The 25,757-nt window shown below is 42.5% G+C and overlaps 1 protein-coding gene and 1 long non-coding RNA gene across 4 annotated transcripts; one reads left to right on the top strand and one right to left on the bottom strand.

The window, feature by feature from the left end:
* Positions 1-14,333: 14,333 nt before the first annotated feature.
* Positions 14,334-15,794, top strand: LOC132455159 (uncharacterized). Its single transcript, XR_009525105.1, has 2 exons — positions 14,334-14,713; positions 15,188-15,794. It is a non-coding gene; the product is annotated as an uncharacterized LOC132455159 (long non-coding RNA).
* On the bottom strand, positions 15,420-20,759 carry LOC132455147 (uncharacterized). 3 transcript variants are annotated; one of them, XM_060048891.1, is made up of 11 exons: positions 20,166-20,752; positions 19,629-19,770; positions 19,241-19,463; positions 18,419-18,661; positions 18,179-18,269; positions 17,840-17,956; positions 17,682-17,757; positions 17,355-17,606; positions 16,884-17,055; positions 16,599-16,747; positions 15,420-16,477 (listed from the first exon to the last, which is right to left on the bottom strand). In XM_060048891.1, the coding sequence occupies exons 1-11, from the start codon at positions 20,514-20,516 to the stop codon at positions 16,290-16,292; spliced, it is 2,004 nt and encodes a 667-aa protein (XP_059904874.1). In that variant the 5' UTR covers positions 20,517-20,752; the 3' UTR covers positions 15,420-16,289. The 3 variants fall into 3 exon arrangements, with proteins under 3 accessions (XP_059904874.1, XP_059904875.1, XP_059904876.1); XM_060048892.1 differs by having other exon boundaries at positions 19,629-20,753; XM_060048893.1 differs by lacking the exons at positions 15,420-16,477; positions 16,884-17,055 and having other exon boundaries at positions 16,608-16,747; positions 20,166-20,759.
* Positions 20,760-25,757: the final 4,998 nt, after the last annotated feature.

A 25,757-nucleotide genomic window follows, 5' to 3' on the forward strand; every position in this document is an offset into this window, starting at 1 on the left:
GCGGGGGTTGCTTTGTTGATTTCTTTATCTAGGGCTATAGCTGTGGTCAAAGCGGGAAGTGTGCGTTGTCTGGGCGGCTGCCTGAACTGAGCTGCAGGAAATTATGTTCACACGTTTCTTCATTCATTCAAGAAGGCTATACCGGTGAACGGTGACGTCAGACTCACGCCCACCTACAAACCAATCAATGTCCAGTATCTATGAAGGTATTATTGTAGCAAAAGTCTTTAGCACCTGTAACTGCAGAATTTGAATGCGTACACTAAAGTCACAGTAAATTTGAAGTCGTATATATTTATTTTGCATGTGTAAAGTCACAAATGTGTAACAGTACATTTGTAGTCGTAAAAAATATATAAATATTTTTTATACCATTGTAAACACAAAATAGGGTCTACGAGTACGCTAATCTGTGTTACAGGTGCACAAATCCTTTTGCTACAATTATTGCAGCGCAGTTGGTGCAAAACACATTCGCACACCCGTGTTTCATAATCTGAGAACATGCCCAAAAGGTGTAATTCGTAAACCCAAATTTGAACAAATGCATCAGAAGTTGCACATCTGTGAATGCTATGTTAATTCAGCATTTTAATGAGCGAGCACAAAACCATTTTACAACTGCTCGAATCTGCTCCTGCAAGTCTCAGCTGTGGGTTTTTTTGCAGGTTGTTTTGCAACACCCCTAGGTGGTAAATGTGTAGCAAAAGTATTCGTATCCGTAGATGACAGAGCGTCCGTGAGCGGGACAAAATAGTCCCGCCCATAATTTCCTAATCCAATGAAAATCGCCGGCAGGGATGCATTTCTCAAATTACACTGGGACCCACCCCGTGCCAGCCATGGAGCTATAAAGATCGCAGCATACTCAGCACGGGATACGTTTATTTCTGGAGAAGTGAAGAGGGCGTCCTACTGAACGGAGATGGGTATCCTACATTATGTTAAATGAAATGACTCAGTTCAAGTGAATTCCCCCCAAAGTATTTCATTAACATGCCGCAAATGTCCTTGAATGTATTTTAATGGTCGCCATAACATAAATTCAGAAATGTTAATGCAATACTTTGGGGAGAATTCCCTTGAACTAAGTCATTTCATTTTACATAGGCCTAATGTAAAATGACATAATGTAAAAGGACCCCTACATGTCCTTCATGATTGACGGCGACACAGACGTCTCTACCAAAGAGTGTGTGATCGTCTACAGCCGCATTTTGCGCAAAGGGAGACCAGTCAACATTTTAATTGTGTAATACTTTAAGCACAAAAAAAGTTTTATTTTGCTTAATGGTTTAGTTCGAAATGTTCAATTTCAGCTCAGTGAAGCACCTTATTTTTCTTTTTATTTATAATTGTGCTTCAAATAAAGAAATGCCTTTCTCTACACCTTAATCTTGTTTAAAAATCATTCACATTATATGAAAGTTATGAACAGAGATATAAAGGTGACCTCATGGCGTCTGGACCCCTGTGAAGTATTGATAAATGTAATGCATTCTTTAGCCCACCCACCCAAAATCACCACCAGCCGTCACTGTAATTTGAGAAATGCATCCCTGCCGGCGATTTTCATTGGATTAGGAAATTATGGGCGGGACTATTTTGTCCCGCTCACGGACGCTCTGTCATCTACGGATACGAATACTTTTGCTACACATTTACCACCTAGGGGTGTTGCAAAACAACCTGCAAAAAACCCCACAGCTGAGACTTGCAGGAGCAGATTCGAGCAGTTGTAAAATGGTTTTGTGCTCGCTCATTAAAATGCTGAATTAACATAGCGTTCACAGATGTGCAACTTCTGATGCATTTGTTCAAATTTGGGTTTACGAATGCACACCTTTTGGGCATGTTCTCAGATTATGAAACACGGGTGTGCGAATGTGTTTTGCACCAACTGCGCTGCAATAATTGTAGCAAAAGGATTTGTGCACCTGTAACACAGATTAGCGTACTCGTAGACCCTATTTTGTGTTTACAATGGTATAAAAAATATTTATATTTTTTTTACGACTACAAATGTACTGTTACACATTTGTGACTTTAGAGTACACATGCAAAATAAATATATACGACTTCAAATTTACTGTGACTTTAGTGTACGCATTCAAATTCTGCAGTTACAGGTGCTAAAGACTTTTGCTACAATAATACCTTCATAAGTATCAGCCTGTCCTCTCGGAAAATACGACCACGTTGGTTTGTTCCGCCACAGATTACGACCCATTGGAATTTATCCAAAACGAGCGAACGAGGCCCTCTACATGTGCGGGCAACCCTTTCTCATCAAAATTACGTTCCCAGAGAACTATTCGGCATTCTCAATTACGTTTGTCTAAAAAACGTATTTTGTCCGTGATTACGTTTTCTTGAACATATTGTAATGACCTCGCAGGTGACATAACGATGTCGAGTCATTAGTAATTGAAGGAACTTTTAATGGACCAAAACCAGGTCACTGAAACCCGTAACCAACGGCAGAAATCCCACCCAAAACAAACCCCGGTTACCCCGGCAACCCCCAACACGGTCTCACTCATGTGCAGGCCCCCACCCTCGTGTTCTTCCAAGGCCCTCCCCCAGCTAACCTAATGATTCGCCCTCACACTGATTGACAAGAAGAACATTACAATACATGCACACAGAACAACTGGCATAACGGACAACGAAATACAATGCAACACATAACACAAAAACAATTTAATTGTCCCAGGGTCGCTACAATATCGTAAATACGAATTCGTTCTCAGCCTATTTTTGCCATTTATTTACCGTGTTACTATGGCAGAATAAAGAATAAATTCATGCATTATCATTCAACTTGAACATGTGTTTTTACAGTATAGAGTGGTGGAGAGGGATGACGTATGTTGGCAAACCCGGAAGTGAGCGTCGCCCTCGGTTCCCTTGACAAAAAGCCAACGGGTTTTCCATTGGATTTTGGATTATTGCAGAAAAATCCTCAACTCCTCAAAAACGGAAAATAAATAAATCAATAAAAATAACCGTGCTCCAAAGAACGAAGTGTAAACCAATGCATTCTGAATGGGAGTGTTTCTCCGATTTTTCCATGCTACACAACGAAATGTAAACCCATGCAAATAAAGACTTCATGGTCATAATAATAATTTAAATATCATTAATCTACTACTGAGTGTGTAGGGAGGTATTCTATTTTTTTCAACGGGGCTGAATCCAGTCACTTGACCGTCATGGTTGCTATGGTGGTTGCTATCGACCGCCCCCTCTAATAACTCTAAAAACCATGCGGCAAAGGAGGTGCCGTCAATTGGGTTGTTTTTGCCGTAAACTAGGGTCCGATGGTTGAAAAATAGTTATTCCAAGGTATCCTTAAAAGGCAGCTTGGATGTGTTTATTTTCTGCAGTTTAGACTTCTTCTATAACTTTTTTTTGAAAGCAAAACACCAAGCTCATTGATTTAACGAGGGAGGGTTATTTGAAACAATTTATTCAATAAATATTTGTGAGAGGTCATTCCTTCTCCTGATTTTACTTCCTATTTATGTCTAGGGTAAACCCCTACTGTCCACAAGCATCCCCCCCCTCCCCATATGGATTTGGAGAATTGTTGCCACGTCCCAGTGGTGGAGGTATATATATGAAAGAGGGCATTCAATTATAGCCTACTACAATGATCAATTAGGAGGCCGAAGCCCTAAAGGAAGTGATGCAATAGGTGACTGAGTCGACAACATTTAAGTAAGCTGTATAGCGTCTCTTATATATCAAAGGGGGTCTCAAAGGACGCATACGATTCAACCTGTGGCTCCAGCACTACAGGAAATGACTCAGCAAGTGCTCCATCTCGTTGCAACTCACCCAGCGGCTCGCTTGCAAGATTTTGGCCTGAAGTTCTTCCCAGACCTACACCCTAGCCATCCAACATGCATATCTGAGAATCAGGCCTCTCTTTAATAATGACAAAAAGTTATGAGAGAAACACACATTAACTTTTTTTTTTTGTTATCTAATAAGCGGCGTGGTGCCGGCTCCTTTTGACCTTTTGACCCCCGACTTCAAAAACGTGGCCACAGGCCAGCTGTGTCTACACACCTTTAGCCACGAATGTACACCTCCATCCCACAAAAAATGGGGACTAGAAACTAACCTCTGTCTTATGTACATTTACTGTACTGTTGGAGGTCACGCCCCTTTGCCGACCTTTTCGAGATAGCTAGGGATGCTAAAATGTTTACACACATTTCCCGGGGCCCCGTGAACGACATATCCGAGATTTGGAGTTCTAGCCCTTAGAGAAAAAAAGTTTTCCCAAATGGAGTGTCATTTGGACAAAGCCCCTCAGAAGTGTAGCCTGCAAGACCTAATGGTTCAGAATGTGGTGGAAAAACAGTTTTTGAGATAGGAAGGTCCTACCGCCCTGAAATTGTAATACCTTATTCTAGGGCCTGACTGGGACCTCCACACCGAAACTTGGCCCGGTCGGACCCCGAGGGCAGGAAGGGGGGGCCTGCCCTCGGGGTCTGACCGGGCCAAGTTTCGGGCAGGAAGGGCCCCCCCTTCCTGCCCTCGGGGTCCGACCGTGCCAAGTTTCGGTGCGGAAGTCCCAGTTAGGCCCTAGAATAAGGTATTAAAATTTCAGGGCGGTAGGACCTTCATATCTCAAAAACTGTTTTTCCACCACATTCTGAACCATTAGGTCTTGCAGGCTACACTTCTGAGGGGCTTTGTCCAAATGACACTCCATTTGGGAAAACTTTTTTTCTCTAAGGGCTAGAACTCCAAATCTCGGATATGTCGTTCACGGGGCCCCGGGAAATGTGTGTAAACATTTTAGCATCCCTAGCTATCTGGAAAAGGCTGGAAAAGGGGCGTGACCTCCAACAGTACAGTCAATGTACATAAGACAGAGGTTAGTTTCTAGGCCCCATTTTTTGCGGGATGGAGGTGTACATTTGTGGCTTAATGTGTGTAGACAGCGCTGACCTGTGGCCACCTCTTTGAAGTCTGGGGTCAAAAGGAGCCGGCACCATGAGATAACAAAAAGTGAATCTGTATTTCTCTCATTACATTTTGTCATTATTGAAGAGAGGCCTGATTCTCAGATATGCATATTGGACTGTTAGGGTATAGGTCTGGGAAGAACTTCAGGCCAAAATCTTGCAAGCGAGCCGCTGGGTGCAGGTGCAACGAGATGGAGCACTTGCTGAGCCTGGACTTTCATAATCTTCGCTCTGTGAATGTAAAGGATGTTTGGTCGGATGTTACGACGAAGAATCATAATGTGAATGGGAATATTCTATAAATCTCTTGATATCATCTTTCGTCTCAACATTTCTGCTGCAGCCACTTAAAGTCTCACTCCGAGAACCTTCAAATATGAATCAATCCATTAGAAGTATGAAAATATCTTCCCGGTGGTGCAACAGAGCAAACAAGGTGTCCTTTGACATCTACGTTTCGAGACGATTGCAACAGTGCCACACATGATCATATTTGAATATGTTTCGGGGTAGTAATTAGCTGTCGATTTTGGAGGCCTTTATCAATAATGACCAGCTATAGATTTGCTTCCCGATGGAGATTTTTGACAAATTACATGTTAATTAGCATCTACACGTTAAGCTGAGTCCAATGAGATCAAGCTCGGCCTCTTGCTACACCGAGATCATGTCCTAGACCTAGGTGTACCATGTAAAATACATGTTACCATTAGCTAGAGTGTCGTTCTTGGTGTCATTGGACTCAGCTCAACGTGTAGATGCTAAATAACATGTCATTTGTGACTAATCTTTATCGGGAAGCAAATCAATAGCCGCTCAGTATTGATTAAGGCCTCCAATTTCGACAGCTGATTACTACCATTAAACATGTTCGAATATGCTCATGTGTGGCACCGTTGCAATCGCCTGGAAGCGTAGATGTTGAAGGACACCTTGTTCGTCCTCTTACGCCACCGTGAAGATATTTACATGCTTCTGATTGACTAATGAATTGATTCAGCTATTCCCCCAGAAGTCTGGGGTCAAAAGGTCAAAAGGAGACGGCACCACGCCGGGGTGGATCCAGATCTCGGGCAACAGCGCAGGGTTGCCAGGTCCTGCAAAAAACGTGCCCCCCACATACCGTTCAAAATCCACCCAAAATGTCCTAGAAGCATCCCAAATAAAAAATGATATTATTGGCCATTTTGGCCAACGTTTTGAAAGTAATACTATTTGAGGGAATATTTTTTTGTTGTTGTTTTAGCAGCGAAATGCACCATGTGCGTGTGTGCGTGTGTGTGTGTGTGTGTGTGTGTGTGTGTGTGTGTGTGTGTGTGTGTGTGTGTGTGTGTGTGTGTGTCTGTGTGTCTGTACGTGCGTGTGTGTGCTTGTGTGTGCTTGTGTGTGTGTGTGTCTGTGCGTGTGCGTGCGTGTGTGTGTGTGTGTGTATAACACGCTATTTTATGTTGAAATGCGACGTAATCCAGTGTTCACGAAACGTACACTGTCAACGTAGGTATGCTTTTGGCGACTGGGCAGATATACGTGTTTCTAACAAGATGATATCATTAAAAGTTACAAAAAGTAACAGTTTAATAACACAAACGCAGGAAGCACGTGAGCTGCTAGTTTAGCGAAAGCAACCTGACGTCGTTGAAACATGCGAGCGAGCCGATCAAATCCTAATAACTATAAAACTAAAGATCAGACACAATCACTGACTGAAGATTATGCAAGTAAAAAGTATATTTCTCGCTAGAAATGTTATTAGAAACACGTTTAACGGTGAATCGGTCCTAAAATATTGCATTTCCCATTCAGATAATAAAGATTAATAAAGATCATACACATTCACTGACTGAAGATTATGTAAGGAAAATGTACATTTCTCGCTAGAAATGTCATTAGAAACGCGTTTAATGGTGTATCTGTCCTAAAATATTGCATTTCCAATTCAGATAATAAAGATGAATATGAGCTACGCCGTGTTCCGGAGCCGCGGGGGATTCTGGGAATTGGGGTTCTCAGTTGACAAATGGGGCTTTTGTTAACTTGTTTTGTTGTTAGGATTAAGTGGGGTTTATGGGTTCGGGATGTTGTGTGGTTGCGTGTTGTTCTATTAACATTGTTCGTGTGTTCATTATTGTCGACACCGTCACCGAGAGTGACGTGACCATCGTTTCGTGCAGCTGTTCCGTGTTGAAGTCTCGTTCAATAAAAACCAACTCTCGTTGTCGACCGTTCAATAAAAACCAACTCTCGTTGTCGAGCGTGCCCCCCCCCTACAAACGTGCCTCCCCCCCCCCTCAACAAACATGTCTCCCCCCCCCCCCCCTCCCCGGTCAACAACAGTCTCCCCCCCCCCCCCCCTAAACAATCGTGTCCACAATTTGCCGCGAAAGCCGTGAAACCCAAACCCCGAAACCCGCCTCCACAGCGGCACACGTGGATACTGTAGGTATAACACGCTATTTTTTACGTTGAAATGCTACGTATCCTAGTCAAAATCACCAACGACCTCCTCCTTGCAGCCGACTCTGGTTTACTCACCATTCTCATCCTCCTCGATCTCAGCGCAGCATTCGACACCATCTCCCACCCTCTGCTCCTGGACCGCCTAGCTGGTATTGGGATCACTGGTGCTGCACTCTCCTGGTTTACATCCTACCTCACCGGCCGTCAACAATTTGTTCAACTAAGCAACCACAAGTCCGGGTGTTCAGGTGTCTCACTGGGTGTCCCCCAGGGGTCAGTCTTGGGTCCACTCCTCTTCACCACTTACCTCCTCCCGCTGGGCACACTCCTCCGTCACCATGGGGTCCATTTTCACTGCTACGCTGACGACACACAGGTCTACATCTCCACCAAACCCACCGCTGCCATCCCCCCCACTTCCCTCATCACGTGCCTGGAAGAGATCCGGAGCTGGTTGAGCAGGAACTTCCTGAAACTCAATGGAAACAAGACCGAGGCCCTGCTCATCGGATCCAAATCCACCCTCACTAAATCACAACACACCCCAGCTCCACTCATAATTATCGATGGATTCCCAGTACCCTTCTCCTCCAAAGTCAAGAGCCTCGGCGTCATCCTGGACAACACCCTCTCATTCGCACCCCATATTCACAACATCACCCGGACTGCATTCTTCCACCTCCGCAACATTGCCAGACTCCGCCCATCACTGACCCAATCCAGCACTGAAATCCTAGTTCACTCATTTGTCACATCACGCATAGACTACTGCAACGCCCTCCTCACCGGACTCCCCACCAAACTCATCAACAGACTGCAGATCATTCAGAACTCAGCCGCCCGGATCATCACCCACACCAAATCATCTGACCACATCACCCCTGTCCTCATTCAACTTCACTGGCTCCCAGTACACTACCGCATCCAATACAAAACCCTACTCCTCACCTACAAAGCTCTCCACAACCTAGCCCCCAGTTATCTCTGCGACCTCCTCCAAGAATACACTCCCTCCCGCTCCCTCCGCTCAACCTCTGCTGGACTACTATGTATCCCCACATCACGACTCACTTCAATGGGTGCCCGGTCATTCAGCTGTTCAGCACCCAGGCTCTGGAACTCCCTCCCCCCACACATAAAACAGTCAGACACCATTACAACCTTCAAGTCACAACTCAAAACTCACCTGTTCAAACTCGCACACAACGTCTAACTGATCACTGTTTTGATTGTTTTTTAGTTTTGTCCTGTTTTTGTTTTATTTATTTCTTATTGCTTATGTTTATTTATTTATTTATTTATCTTTTTCCACAATGCCTTGTTTTTTTAAAAAAAATTGTATGATGACTATATGCTCTGTAAGGTGACCTTGGGTGTTTTGAAAGGCGCCTCTAAATTAAATGTATTATTATTATTATTATTATTATCCAGTGTTCATGGAAACGTACACCGTGGTTGTATTTTCTTGGCGACTGGGTTGGTCCTTTGAGACCCCCTTTGATATATAAGAGACGTGTGCATGTATTCTGTGTGCATGTATTGTAATGTTCTTCTTGTCAATCAGTGTGGGGGCGAATCATTAGGTCAGCTGGGGGAGGGCCTTGGAAGAACACGAGGGTGGGGGCCTGCACGTGAGTGAGACCGTGTTGGGGGTTGCCGGGGTAACCGGGGTTTGTTTTGGGTGGGATTTCTGCCGTTGGTTACGGGTTTCAGTGACCTGGTTTTGGTCCATTAAAAGTTCCTTCAATTACTAATGACTCGACATCGTTATGTCACCGGCGAGGTCATTACAATATGTTCAATAAAACGTAATCACGGACAAAATACGTAGACAAACGTAATTGAGAATGCCGAATAGTTCTCTGGGAACGTAATTTTGATGAGAAAGGGTTGCCCGCACATGTAGAGGGCCTCGTTCGCTCGTTTTGGATAAATTCCAATGGGTCGTAATCTGTGGCGGAACAAACCACCTACGTGGTCGTATTTTCCGAGAGGACAGGCTGATACTGGACATTGATTGGTTTGTAGGTGGGCGTGAGTCTGACGTCACCGTTCACCGGTATAGCCTTCTTGAATGAATGAAGAAACGTGTGAACATAATTTCCTGCAGCTCAGTTCAGGCAGCCGCCCAGACAACGCACACTTCCCGCTTTGACCACAGCTATAGCCCTAGATAAAGAAATCAACAAAGCAACCCCCGCTCCTACAGTTACCCCGTCAGCAGCTCATTTCTCCTCTTGTGACATGTTGATATAACGTTGGACTATTAACATTACAATCAAACGTACGCTTCCCCGAGAGGTAGACCTATGCCTATATGCTGACAATAATGTGTTATCGAAATTTAACGTAGCCTATTAAGGATACGTTTCAATTAAATGTAGCCTGTAATCCAAGAGGTAGCTTAAATAAATAACAACAAAAATGTTGAGAACGAACCTATTTGCAATATGTTCAATAAGACGTAATCAGGGACAAAATAACGTTAAATTAAACGTTTCCCGAAAGGGAAATATGCCTTAATGACAATAATGTGCTATACGTTGACATTTAACATATTTGGAATACGTTTCAACCAAACATAATCCTAGAGGTAAATTAATGGCAAAAAATAGGTTGACAACGAACGTATTTGCGATATGTTCAATAACACGTATCCACAGCCAAGATACGTTTTTCAGACAAAATACGTTAAATGAAACGTTCCCTGAAAGGGAGATATGCCTTAATGACAATAATGTGCTATACGTTGACATTTAACCTATCTGGGATACGTTTCAACCAAACATAATCCTAGAGGTTAATAAATGGCAAAAAATAGGCTGAGGACGAACGTATTTGCAATACGTTCAATAAAACGTAATCGCGGACAAAATACGTTTTATGACAAACGTAATTGAGAATGCCGAATAGTTCTCTGGGAACGTAATTTTGACGAGACAGGGTTGGTTTAAATGTGGTCGATAGTGTTTAAATATGGTCGCTAGTGTTTACTTGTGGTCGATAGTGTTTAAATGTGGTCGATAGTGTTTAAATGTGGTCGATAGGGTTTACATGTTTAAATGTGGTCGATAGTGTTTATCTATGGTCGATAGGGTTTACATGTGGTCGATAGGGTTTACATGTGGTCCATAGTGTTTAAATGTGTTCCATAGTGTTTAAATGTGGGCGATAGTGTTTAAATGTGGGCGTTAGTGTTTAAATGTGGTCGATAGGGTTTACGTGTGGTCCATAGTGTTTAAATGTGGGTGATAGTGTTTAAATGTGGGCGATAGTGTTTACATGTGGTCGATAGGGTTTACATGTGGTCCATAGTGTTTAAATATGGTCCATAGTGTTTAAATGTGGTCGATAGTGTTTACATGTGGTCGATATTGTTTAAATGTGATCGATAGTGTTTAAATATGGTCGATAGTGTTTAAATGTTCTTTTCCCTCACTCTCCACCTCATCCCTAACTCTCCACCTCAAGCTGGTGTGTAGTGAGCGTTCTGGCACCGATTGGCTGCCGTGCATCACCCAAGTGGGTGCTACATATTGGTGGTGGTTAGTGAGGATCCCCCCTTCACTTTAGGCGTCTTTGAGTGTTATTAATTATTATTATTCTTCATGTTTAACCTCTGTTTTCCTTTTATTGTCTTTTGAATGATGACTATATGCTCTGTAAGGTGACCTTGGGTGTCTTGAAAGGCGCCTCTAAATTAAATGTATTATTATTATTATTATTATTATTATTATTATTAATTACAACAGACAACTAAAGCTGGAGGTCTTTATTTCAAGTACAAATAAACTCAAGAGCTACCTGAACCAATATTTAACTTTTTTAGGAAAATTAAAATAAATAGTAACAATATACTACTAGGTACAACAAGGCAACTAACTAAAATAATGAATGCAATGCACATATTGTCAGGGAGGGCAGCCGACTGAGGTCTAAGGACATGGAAGGCTCCTAGGATGTCCAGCTCCTGGAACCTCCTTTTCAGTTCTGTCTCCAGGCCAGTAATGTAGGGTTGGATGACCTACAATGAACAGATCAGCACATTTTCTCCACCAGGAACAGAAGGATCAAAATTACTTTCCCTACTCTTATTTTTTTTAAGTTAAACTCTACACTACTCTGTTTCCACCTCACCTGTTGTTTCAGCAACATTTTGTCTGCTGTCCTCCTGGCCTATATTAATCAGTATCTCTCCTGAACAGCCCGGCCCCTGAGAAGCACTGGGTTGTTCAGCACTGTTTGATGCCTAGGAACATTCAAAATAAATGTATATATTATAATTAATTATATATTTAATAAACATTTACTAACATCCATTCAACAGACTAACAGACTGTTCAACTTAATTTCAGACTAAGCTAACTACCTCCTGAAGCTGCTCCGCGTCGTCAGGACGAGGCCTTTTTTGGTGCAGAATTTTTTTTCAATACTCATCTGGATTAAAGCAACAAACATTCAGAGTCAGGATAAAATAATATTAAGAATAGAATGTAATAAATGTTTTCTATTCTTTTTGATATGGGCACCGTATAGGCCTATCTAAACTATAACCACATTTCATCTTAATCGCAGTGTTCGCTGCGTTACCACAACCCAGTCGCCAAGAAAAAACGTTGACGGTGTACGTTTCCATGAACACTGGAGACGTACTATTACAACGTAAAAACAGCGTGTTATACCTACATTATCCACGCGTGCCGCTGTGGAGGCGGGTTTCGGGGTTTGGGTTTCACGGCTTTCGCGGCAAATTGTGGACACGATTGTTTAGGGGGGTGGGGAGGTAGACTGTTGTTGACCGGGGAGGGGGGGGGGGAGACACGTTTGTTGAGGGGACGACGACGACACGATTGTAGGGGGGGGGGGGGGGGAACACGTTAGTTGAAGGGGGACGACGACGACGACACGTTTGTTGAGGGGGGGGGAGACACGTTTGTAGGGGGGGGGGGCACGCTCGACAACGAGAGTTGGTTTTTATTGAATGCTCGACAACGAGAGTTGGTTTTTATTGAACGAGACTTCAACACGGAACAGCTGCACGAAACGATGGTCACGTCACTCTCGGTGACGGTGTCGACAACAATGAACACACGAACAATGTTAATAGAACAACACACAACCACATAACATCCCGAACCCATCAACCCCACTTAATCCTAACAACAAAACAAGTTAACAAAAGCCCCATTTGTCAACTGACAACCCCAATTCCCAGAATCCCCCGCGGCTCCGGAACACGGCGTAGCTTATATTAGTCTTTATTATCCGAATGGGAAATGCAATATTTTAGGACAGATACACCATTAAACGCGTTTCTAATGACATTTCTAGCGAGAAATGTACATTTTCCTTACATAATCTTCAGTCAGTGAATGTGTATGATCTTTATTAATCTTTATTATCTGAATGGGAAATGCAATATTTTAGGACCGATTCACCGTTAAACGTGTTTCTAATAACATTTCTAGCGAGAAATATACTTTTTACTTGCATAATCTTCAGTCAGTGATTGTGTCTGATCTTTAGTTTTATAGTTATTAGGATTTGATCGGATCGCTCGCATGTTTCAACGTCAGGTTGTTAGGCTGCTTTCGCTAAACTAGCAGCTCACGTGCTTCCTGCGTTTGTGTTATTAAACTGTTACTTTATGTAACTTTTAATGATATCATCTTGTTAGAAACACGTATATCTGAGAGGCAACCCAGTCGCCAAAAGCATTCGTTGACAGTGTACGTTTCGTGAACACTGGATTACGTCGCATTTCAACATAAAATAGAGTGTAATACACACACACGCACGCACACACACACACACGCACACGCACGCACAGACACACACAGACACACACAGACACAGACACAGACACACACACACACACACACACACACACACACACACACACACACACACACACACACACACACACACACACACGCACACACGCACACGGTGCATTTCGCTGCTAAAACAACAACAACAAAATATTCCCTCAAATATTATTACTAAAGAACCGTTTTCCAAAGAACGAAATGTAAACCAATGCATTCTGAATGGGAGTGTTTCTCCGATTTTTCCATGCTACACAGAACGAAATGTAAACCCATGCAAATAAAGACTTCATGGTCATAATAATTTAAATATCATTAATCTCCGTGTGTTGGGTGGTATTCTATTTTTTTCAATGGGGCTGGTGCCATCTCCTTTTGACCTTTTGACCCCAGACTTCTGGGGGAATAGCTGAATCAATTCATTAGTCAATCAGAAGCATGTAAATATCTTCCCGGTGGCGTAGGAGAACGAACAAGGTGTCCTTCAACATCTACACTTCCAGGCGATTGCAACGGTGCCACACATGAGCATATTCGAACATGTTTAATGGTAGTAATTAGCTGTCGAAATTGGAGGCCTTAATCAATAATGAGCAGCTATTGATTTGCTTCCCGATAAAAAATTGTGACAAATGACATGTTATTTAGCATCTATACGTTGAGCTGAGTCCAATGACATCAAGCATGACACTCTAGCTAATGGTAACATGTATTTTACATGGTACACCTAGGTCTAGGACATGATCTCGGTGTAGCAAGAGGGCGAGCTTGATCTCATTGGACTCAGCTTAACGTGTAGATACTAATTAACATGTAATTTGTCAAAAATCTCCATCGGGAAGCAAATCTATAGCTGGTCATTATTGATAAAGGCCTCCAAAATCGACAGCTAATTACTACCCCGAAACATATTCAAATAGGATCATGTGTGGCACTGTTGCAATCGTCTCGAAACGTAGATGTCAAAGGACACCTTGTTTGCCCTGTTGCACGACCGGGAAGATATTTTCATACTTCTAATGGATTGATTCATATTTTAAGGTTCTTGGAATGAGACTTTAAAGCCCATGGTGCAGGTTAACCGGAAGTTTTGATTAATGGGTACATAAAGCACTCAAAATATGTATATAAAGTTAGAAATGTCTCCAAAATGGTGTTAAAGTCCAGTTTTTGTAGTTTTTGGTTAGTAACGGTTATTTTTTACGCAATTCGGCGATGACGTCACGTAAGGTAGACGCATACTAGAACTAGCATTATGGCGGACGGGGATGAGGAAGAGGTAGCAAGACCCACTGTCAACATTTATGATGGCCCACAGCCATATAATTTCGAACCGGTTAGGCGTATGAGGGGAAATGAGGAAATACCGAGAGCCGATGGCCGTCAAAGACAAATAAATGCATGGTCAGAGGAGAATGAGTGGAGAGTTGGTGAAGTGTCCTGGTGAGTTGCTACCATTTAGAAAAGCAGCAAGGAGCGCTGGAGCTAGTAGTCTATGAACAGCAGTGCATACAATAACTTTTTTTTTTTTACTGTCAGTGAATAGCATCGAATGAAAGTCAACGTTTTCTTTATATCTAGTGACAGTGATTATGTCATTGGCTCAGATAAGTACCCTAAACTTAGTCAGAAGATCCAGAAATAGAAGGCATATTATGCCTTCTATTTCTTCTAGATATGGGCTAGCTTGACAGTCCCACCTGTGAACCCCTAGTGTTTATTCTAAGCTTTTACCTTTCTCCGGTGAAAATGTTGTTTGCAAACGTAGCCGACGCCGAGTAGGCTGGTTATGTCTTCAGTGTGATTATTTTTGATAGTGCTAACTCGTTTTCCTCGTGATTGATTGTCATTGAAACTGTCAGGGTACCGCTTACCGGGAGAGAGCAGTAAGCGTGTCTGTGTCGCTGTGTTTGGCAGGTGTCTGTGTGGGCGGTGTCGTCCCATGGAAACTGTGGTGGAGAGCTTGTGTTGTAGAGAGGTGAGCGCGTTTTGGTCGCTGGTCGAGGAGCTCACCCCGCGGCCAGCAGATGTAACGTGCCTAACGCAGCATCCTGGATTTGAGGCATGCTGCCTGAATCCGTTTGTGCTAAAAATAGCATACACACACTTCAGGCAGGATCATGGTCCCCTTCAAGCCAGCACGCACGAGTATGTTCATGGTTTATGTTTACTTTACAAATCTTTTTACACTGAGTCATTTGAACCAACAGTTATAGGTGACAGGAGATGTGTTGCATACACAATAAACATGCATAAGAAACAGGCTTAAAATGACGTTTCCAACCTACTTACAGAGTTTTAAACTTAAGAATCTTTCCTACTTATCCCTAGGCAATACCGGTACACTGCGTACAGGCAAGCTATACGCTGGGCTTATGGCGTTTTAGGGAGGAGTATAAGGAAGCCTCTACCCTCTTGTGTGGTTTCAACCATCAGACAGCAATTCCAGAATGATGACCAGACCTATCAGGGCTTTCAATGGCCTTGTTTGGATGAAAATGAATAAAAATAATAGTTATGCTTATTCTGTTGTGATCATTCAATTGCCCTTAAAATGTTATAAAGTACACAGAACACATGCATTTTGGATAAAAAAAAGTTGATTGGCATTGCTTGTAATGGTTACTGAACAAAGACACAGGTTGGAATTAAATCTATATAAAAAAATGGTTAGGCACAAAACATACAAGGAACACTGATGAAGGGCTAGACCCGCAATGTTTAATTCTAATTCTAATTAATTCTGCAATAGTGTAGTCATACCCGAGGGTCAGTTGATGGTTCTCTTTCTCTCTCACACACACACACGCACACTATTTCATGCATGCATACATGCAGTGATACATGCAAAAGCACATCAAGCAGACACAGTGAGCCCAGACAACACCGCACACAGAGGTTGACAAGGCACAGGTAAAATGATTACCAAATTATTTTGAATTATATACAAAGAAATTTCATGCAAATAATAACAACTAAATCATTGGACTTGTCCGTGGAAAAAAATAATAATGTGAAATTAGGTTTTCTTGAAGCGTGACTGCCGGGCTAGGTAGAGGCTGATGGCCTCCTCCTTAGGAATCTGTTCGAAGGATTTGGCGATGGGGGCGGGTGCATCGGAGGACAAATTGGCGCCAACCTCTCGAAGAACCGCGGGTGAATTGGCGTAGCTCTCCCGAAGGGCCTTCATTAATGATGTTGCATAACCTGCAGACATAATAATAATAATAATATTAATAATAATAATAATATTACTTTATAAAGATCATTGTCACTGATCACTCGTGCGCCATCTCAAAATATGATAGAACTGCCTGACACTGCTTACCGTATGAGGCTGCCTCTTTGATGGGACGCACCACATGGGCACCTTTTCTGAAGCGCGGATACCGCACGCAGTACTTCTCCGTCCCGTCACTTCTCCGTGCTGTCTCGCGATTGGCATTGTGATTATAATGCAGCGCCGCTAAGAGAAGCCTACAAAATAACACATTTGAGAAAACCTTTGAAACTTGGTGTATGACAAAATACTACAATAGGCACGTTAATAGGTACTATTATTACTATAAAAGGCATAATAATTGGCAGTGTTATTCCATTGGATAGCACTGACCTGCTATACATCCCAAGGTATGAAAACCCAGTGTGCTTGGGCGCGAAGTGCAAGATGAGGGAGTAGTAAGCCTCAAGGGAGAAGGTCTGGTGCTGTGGAGACAGCTGACGAACATCTTTCAGCAAGGCAGCCCTCATCATTATGTTCTCCAACTTGACTGCTGCCAATGAGCCTGAAAAGACCAAGACAGGTAGGCAGGGAGGCAGACAGACACACAGACGGAAAACGTACAAATAGACATTAGACAGGAAGATGGATACAGACAGAATTCCTTTTTGAAATGGAAACACATGAAATTGTCCTGCATATGAATTATAGCAAACATAAACAGTAAACAGAATGTTATGAGATTGCCAGGGAATGAAAAAATAATTTCATCACAAAGGTCACATGTCAAAGCATCCAGACAATTACTCAAAGACAGCAACTAAAACAAAACTATGTAGAGCGTGCATAATACCAGTACTGTACCTGGGTCCAGCCACTCTTTGTTGCGCTGATCTTCGTCTAGAGGGCCATGGGCACAACTGGAGAAGGCAGGGGTGTCATGGTCATGGATGTCCTGGATGTGGTTCACTAAACTTCTCCATTTGGCCTCCATGACCGCTGGGTTGCCATCTGGGGTTGAGGCTGCAGTCCAATAGAGGTGATTCACTATAGCTGGCCTCCACAACTGTAGTTGGTCACACTCTTTGGATGCTGCATCCAATGCCTTCCCCAGACCTGTTTTAGAACAAATGGTATTAATTGATATGCACTAACAAAAACTGCTTCAAGGTTCCAACAATGGATACATACTTTTGGCAATGTGCCACACGTCAAAATAATGCTGTGTCCCTTCAGGGATCAGCTCCTCTCTCACCCATTTGGCAACCTAAGGAGAAAAAAAACACTAACATCCAGCTTCAGTGCAATTCAGATATTTACATTCTATACTGCATTTTTATTGTAAATACCTGGCGATGTCGGTCCGTGATCAGCGTTGCCAAATGCAGGTTGTTTCCCCTCAGCAGGCCAACACTGCGCTTGAGCCCTTCAAGCTCACACCATGAGCTGTTGGGGACCTCTGAGCTCTGCAACATGACATAACAGTGTAAGTGTAGAATGCTGGTGGTGTTGAAGGAGGCGTTAATGAACCGAAGCGTTGCTGGTCCAGGCATTATGATACACTACTCTAGTTAGGCAATACACAATAAAGCTCTATGCATGGTTGTAGTGGAAAGATGTTATATTAAGATACAATCCTTTTACCAAATTGCAGAGTTCATTTCTTTGTCTAATAACATCAGGTTTACCTGAACAAGCTGAACATCCACCACCTTGTTCACTCTGTCCTCTATCAGAGAGTATGACCCATACTTTGCGCAGTGCCCAGGAGAATCTGACCTGGAATTAATTACAATTTATGTTTCAAGTTTTTAAAACCATGGTCTGTAAAGACAATCCACCATGTCAACTGCAAATGCCAACTAAAGCCACCCTACATGATAACAAAATCAAAACGTGGAACTGGTCTAGCTCTCACACTGGTTTACCTGCAGTCACCAGCAAGAACTAGCCCGCCATCCATTGCCCGTAGGTCACTAAAATTCTTGGCTTGATCATTCTGCCAGGCCTGAACGATTACAGGGATTGTGTAGCGGCGCTGATGGCGAAAGAAACTGCTGGCACTGATGCACTGCAGGCCAAACAGGGTCAACATTCTTAGTGTCTGTGTGGCCAAACATCCAGTAAAATGAATGGCCCCACTTAACAGGAGGTTGCAGGTTGGCATGTTCCTGTGGAGCATTGGCTGGTTTTGCCAGAAACGGTGGTAGCCACATGATGCACAGACCTAGATATGTAATAAAATAAAATAAAACATTGTAATCAACAGTATATCAGGATTCAATATAGAGTAAGTACTGTACATTACTGGTCAAAGGTTTCATATTTTCAATGAAACACACATGACCAATACAGTATAACACTCAAATATGATGGCATCACAAACCAGCAGACTTAAGCCAGCCTGGTACATACATTGTAAATTAACTGGCAAGACAGTCAGAGCTATCAGATTGTAATTAGATATTCAGATTTTCTAATCAGATGGCCACGTAAACAAAACTGCATAAACAAAACTGTACCTGCTTGATCTTAACAAAAGTTCCTTCCTGCTGCACAATGCTACTATCCGACCTCTCACAACAGGCCGGACAGATGGCAAAAAGGCTCCCATCAGCTCCTCTTGGCAAACAATGAATTTGTCAATGCAACTACAACAACAAAAAATGAGGGGGAGGGGGGCAGTGTCATTCAAACTAACAAAGCATTGAGCATTCAATATGGTCTATGTTGGTTTTCGATTATCTCACTTGTGGTGGGGGTCACACGTGTAAGGTGGCTCCTCATCAAACAATTCCTCCTCATCCATCGGCTCTTCGGGCACCCACGACAAGTCACTGATGACAGTGGCATTATCATCATCATCGTCGTCAACTGTCTGTTCAGGACTAGCGAGGGGAGTGGAGGTTTGTGGGCTGATTGAAGTCTGTGTGCCCACGCTAACCATCTTGGGCTTCAGGTTAACCTGCACAGCTGTGGCAGAGGCAGTAAACATACCCAAACATATGACAATCATGGCAAATCTAAGCGGCTATGTTTTGGTGTAGGCTATGTATTCATTTCATCAATGTGTATGGAAATGTCCTACTTGCAATGTTTTAGACATAATATCTACCCCTTAAAATACCAAAGATTTACCGTGAGACCATCGGGGGGGCTTCAAATAACATTGTGTCCCAGCGTCAGAAGTGGAGGAGGGCAAGGGCTGATCCCCAGTATCGACACTCTCCACAGTGTCTACACTGGCCACGGTCTCCTGCTGTGAGGCGTCTGTCAACATCTTGCGAAAACAAATATAAAAAAGTATATTAGTATAAAGTATAGTATATATAAGTATATAAAAAAGAAATCACGGTCACGGTCAAATACAGTATATGTGAAAGAGAACCGTAGCAGTCTAGCACTAACACAAAACGCAAACACACTGTTGTGAAAGCCGCTTGATGATGACGATCACTGATCCAAACACTAGCCATGAAGCTTTCATGACGATATGGACATTTACTTCAGGGCAATTTTGTTTTGGCTCATATTCGTGAATCACGAAATATGCTCTTCTAATGTCAGACTGATCATGCTTGTAGAGGAGGCTGTGTCAAAGGGAACACGGTATGCAAAATACACAGAGCTAGCTAACGCGCAGCTTGTAATTAGCAGCTATAGCATGATGCTTACCGTGGCAATCTCTCGCTTGCGGCAGACGGTGTCTCTCGACCTCGGGACAGGGCAGGCAGAGTGGTTTGCATGCACAGACGGCACGGCGGTAGGAATTAACTTCGCCGTCCTCTTACTCTTTAAACCAAGTGAGACCATCTTGGCATCCCCTGAGTGGTAATCCCCCTCCTTGAAATGCGCGCTGCATATTCTGGAGTACGCGGTAACAGAGCTAGCTGAAAAATCTGCCCGCCTAAACTTGACAAATTGCACCCAGCTTCGGAGAATCCCTTTGTCCTTGGGGAAGCAATGGACCCTATGTCCACTTTTGCTGGAGTTGTTGCACCCGCCACAAATACAGTAGAAAACCATGTTATCTACTTATATATCTACTCTCTCTCTCTATCTCTCTATATATATATATGTTATGCTATGCTATCCCTCACTATCTATCTATGTTATGTTATGCTATGCTATCCCTCACTATCTATCGATGTTATGCTATTCTATCTATCTATCTATCTATCTATCTATCTATCTATCTATCTATCTATCTATCTATCTATCTATCTATCTATCTATCTATCTATCTATCTATCTATCTATCTATCTATCTATCTATCTATCTATCTATCTATCTATCGATGTTATGCTATTCTATCTATCTATCTATCTATCTATCTATCTATATATATATATATATATATAGGCTATCTCTATTAATGTATTTACTTATATAATCTGACACTGTCACTCTCTCACTAGCGGCTTCGGCTGTCGTCCAAAAGCGGAGTACCTTACGTGACGTCATGCAATGCATTGTGGGAGAAATAAGAATCATCGCTAACCTGTGGCTAATAACCACTAATATATCACCTACTTTTCCTAATATTTATATTTTGTGATACCCTACAACATCAAATACAATGGATAATTGTTTAAATGTTTATTACCAACTAGAAAATTGCCAGAAAAGAAGAAAATAGAAACCTGCACCATGCCCTTTAAGCGGCTGCAGCAGAAGTGTTGAGACGAAAGATGATATCAAGACATTAATAGAATATTCCCATTCACATTATGATTCTTCGTCATAACATCCGACCAAACATCCTTTACATTCACCGAGCGAAGATTATGAAAGTCCAGGCCCCCCCTTCCTGCACTCGGGGTCCGACCGGGCCAAGTTTCGGTGCGGGGGTCCCAGTTAGGCCCTAGAATATGGTATTCAAATTTCAGGGCGGTAGGACCTTCCTATCTCAAAAACTGTTTTTCCACCACATTCTGAACCATTAGGTCTCGCAGCAACACTTCTGAAGGGGCTTTGTCCAAATGACAGTCCATTTGGGAAAACTTTTTTTCTCTATGGGCTAGAACTACAAATCTTGGATATGTCGTTCTCGGGGCCCCGGGAAATGTGTGTAAACATTTTAGCATCCCTAGCTATCTCGAAAAGGCCGGAAAAGGGGCGTGACCTCCAACAGTACAGTCAATGTACATAAGACAGAGGTTAGTTTCTAGGCCCCATTTTTTGAGGGATGGAGGTGTACATTTGTGGCTTAATGTGTGTAGACACAGCTGGCCTGTGGCCACGTCTTTGAAGTCTGGGGTCAAAAGGTCAAAAGGAGCCGGCACCACGCCGCTTATGAGATAACAAAAAGTGAATCTGTATTTCTCTCATAACATTTTGTCATTATTGAAGAGAGGCCTGATTCTCAGATATGCATGTTGGACTGTTAGGGTATAGGTCTGGGAAGAACTTCAGGCCAAAATCTTGCAAGCGAGCCGCTGGGTGCAGGTGCAACGAGATGGAGCACTTGCTGTGTCATTTCCTGTAGGGCTGGAGCCACAGGTTGAAGCGTATGCGTCCTTTGAAACCCCCTTTGATATATAAGAGACCCCAAGGTACAGTTTACTTAAATGTTCTCGCCTCAGTCACCTATTGCATCACTTCCTTTAGGGCTTCAGCCTCCTAATTGATCATTGTAGTATAATTGAATGCCCTCTTTCATATTATATGATACTTCCACCACTGGGACGTGGCAACAACTCTCCAAATCCATATGGGGGGGGGGGGGGGATGCTTTTGGACAGTAGGGGTGTACACTAGACATAAATAGGAAGCAAACTCAGGAGAAGGAATGACCTCTCACAAATATTTATTGAATAAATTGTTTCAAATAACCCTGCCTCGTTAAATCAATGAACTTGGTGTTTTGCTTTCAAAAATAGGCTATAGAAGAAGTCTAAACTGCAGAAAATAAAAACATCCAAGCTGCCTTTTAAGGATACCTCGGAATATCTGTCTATTTTTTAACCGTCGGACCCCAGTTTACGACAAAAACAACACAATTTACGGCAGCTCCTTTGCCGCGTGGTTTTTAGAGCCATGTAAGGATTAGAGGGGGCGGTCGATAGCAACCACCATAGCAGCATGACGGTCAAGTGACTGAATGCAGCCCCGTTGAAAAAAGCATAACTCCTTTCGTTGTCGAGCGTGCCCCCCCCCCCCTACAAACGTGTCTCCCCCCCCCTCAACAAACGTGTCGTCGTTACACGGAGATTAATGATATTTAAATTATTATGACCATGAAGTCTTTATTTGCATGGGTTTACATTTCGTTCTGTGTAGCATGGAAAAATCGGAGAAACACTCCCATTCAGAATGCATTGGTTTACATTTCGTTCTTTGGAAAACGGTTCTTTAGTAATAATATTTGAGGGAATATTTTGTTGTTGTTGTTTTAGCAGCGAAATGCACCGTGTGCGTGTGTGTGTGTGTGTGTGTGTGTGTGTGTCTGTGCGTGCATGCGTGCGTGCGTGTGCGTGTGTGTGTGTGTGTGTGTGTGTGTGTGTGTGTGTGTGTGTGTGTGTGTGTGTGTGTGTGTGTGTGTGTGTGTGTGTGTGTGCGTGTGTGTGTATAACACACTATTTTATGTTGAAATGCGACGTAATCCAGTGTTCACGAAACGTACACTGTCAACGAATGCTTTTGGCGACTGGGTTGCCTCTCAGATATACGTGTTTCTAAGATGATATCATTAAAAGTTGCATAAAGTAACAGTTTAATAACACAAACGCAGGAAGCACGTGAGCTGCTAGTTTAGCGAAAGCAGCCTAACAACCTGACGTTGAAACATGCGAGCGATCCGATCAAATCCTAATAACTATAAAACTAAAGATCAGACACAATCACTGACTGAAGATTATGCAAGTAAAAAGTATATTTCTCGCTAGAAATGTTATTAGAAACACGTTTAACGGTGAATCGGTCCTAAAATATTGCATTTCCCATTCAGATAATAAAGATTAATAAAGAACACATTCACTGACTGAAGATTATGTAAGGAAAATGTACATTTCTCGCTAGAAATGTCATTAGAAACGCGTTTAATGGTGTATCTGTCCTAAAATATTGCATTTCCCATTCGGATAATAAAGATTAATATAAGCTACGCCGTGTTCCGGAGCCGCGGGGGATTCTGGGAATTGGGGTTGTCAGTTGACAAATGGGGCTTTTGTTAACTTGTTTTGTTGTTAGGATTAAGTGGGGTTGATGGGTTCGGGATGTTATGTGGTTGTGTGTTGTTCTATTAACATTGTTCGTGTGTTCATTGTTGTCGACACCGTCACCGAGAGTGACGTGACCATCGTTTCGTGCAGCTGTTCCGTGTTGAAGTCTCGTTCAATAAAAACCAACTCTCGTTGTCGAGCATTCAATAAAAACCAACTCTCGTTGTCGAGCGTGCCCCCCCCCCCCTACAAACGTGTCTCCCCCCCCCTCAACAAACGTGTCGTCGTCGTCGTCCCCCTTCAACTAACGTGTTCCCCCCCCCCCTACAATCGTGTCGTCGTCCCCCCCTCAACAAACGTGTCTCCCCCCCCCCCTCCCCGGTCAACAACAGTCTACCTCCCCCCCCCCCCTAAACAATCGTGTCCACAATTTGCCGCGAAAGCCGTGAAACCCAAACCCCGAAACCCGCCTCCACAGCGGCACGCGTGGATACTGTAGGTATAACACGCTGTTTTTACGTTGTAATAGTACGTCTCCAGTGTTCATGGAAACGTACACCGTCAACGTTTTTTCTTGGCGACTGGGTTGCAACCAACGACGTTGTCTATGATGACGGGTGCGGGATGTTCAATATCAATAACGTTGAGTTCATAAAGCTAATATTACCTTTTCTGAGTTAACAAAAAATTTGGGCAGGTGTGTTAGACCACAGTATATCATACTAACCTTTGGTAAACTGCAAATGTCGCAGACCATCTTCTCTGTGCCAAATATATTTTTCCATTGACCTCAAGCATCCGCATAGATGTGGAAGAACAGCTCAATTGTAATAGAAAAGTATCATATATATACGCCTCAATCGGTTCAGAATAGAATTCTATGCGGAATAGAATAGGTGGTGTAGTCCGCTATAAACACTTATTCCGATTAGTTTGGGGTTTAACTTGGAACAGCTGCAGTAGTTCGCAATTGGTCCACTCCGTCTGTACTTTAATGCACACCGAACTTTACCGCTGTCAAGGAAATTGGATTTATTGCCTGATTCACGTCTTTGATATTATCACTCCGTAGTAGTTACAGTAGTCCGGTAACTTATCAACCCCAGCGTGTCTGGTTGCTAAGCGACGGGTGACATCGGTGGGTTCATGTGTTAGCATCGTCGCTCCGTGTGTGTGTGTGTGTGTGTACGAGAATGACAGGGAGAACGAGTGCTATGCGGAGATGAATGGACGGAACGATTTTTAGATTTCCAAATCGCGTTATAAAAAAATAAAAAATCATTAAAAAAAAAAAAAAAGACAGAATCAATTCGTGGCGCTCGATGTTGATTCTGTGGCGCTGCGCCACACAATGGTCTATGTATGGGATAACTGTACTATCTATCTATCTATCTATCTATCTATCTATCTATCTATCTATCTATCTATCTATCTATCTATCTATATATATATATATATATATATATATATATATATATATATATATATATATATATATATATATATATATATATATATAAAGGCTATCTCTATCTATGTATTTACTTAAATAATCTGACACTGTCACTCTCTCACTAGCGGCTTCGGCTGTCGTCCAAAAGCAGAGTACCTTTTGTGAAGTCATGCAATGCATTGTGGGAGAAATAAGAATCATCGCTTACCTGTGGCTAATAACCACCAATATATCACCTACTTTTCCTTATATTTATTTTTTGTGATACCCTACAACATCAAATACAATGGATAATTGTTTAAATGTTTATTACCAACTAGAAAATTGCCAGAAAATAAAAAAATAAAAACCTGCACCATGCCCGAAAGATCATACACATTCACTGACTGAAGATTATTCAAGGAAAAAGTACATTTCACGCTAGAAATGTCATTAGAAACACGTTTAATGGTGATTCTGTCCTAAAATATTGCATTTCCCATTCAGGTAATAAAGATTAATAAAGATCATACACATTCACTAACTGGAGATTATGCAATGAAAAGGTATATTTCTCGCTAGAAATGTTATTAGAAACATGTTTAATGGTGTATCTGTCCTAAAATATTGGATTTCCCATTCAGATAATAAAAACAATTTCACCAAATGCT

Source organism: Gadus macrocephalus, chromosome 4, assembly GCF_031168955.1.
Source record: "Gadus macrocephalus chromosome 4, ASM3116895v1".
In the NCBI taxonomy this organism is placed as follows: Eukaryota; Metazoa; Chordata; class Actinopteri; order Gadiformes; family Gadidae; genus Gadus; species Gadus macrocephalus.

Coding starts and splice junctions, on each gene's coding strand:
- LOC132455147 (XM_060048891.1), bottom strand. CDS start 20,516: ATGGTTTTCTACTGTATTTGTGGCGGGTGCAACAACTCCAGCAAAAGT. Junction 18,662..19,240: donor ACGTGTGACCCCCACCACAA/GTGAGATAATCG, acceptor AATGCTCCACAG/GAACATGCCAACCTGCAACC. Junction 17,056..17,354: donor CAAAGAGTGGCTGGACCCAG/GTACAGTACTGG, acceptor TGGTCTTTTCAG/GCTCATTGGCAGCAGTCAAG.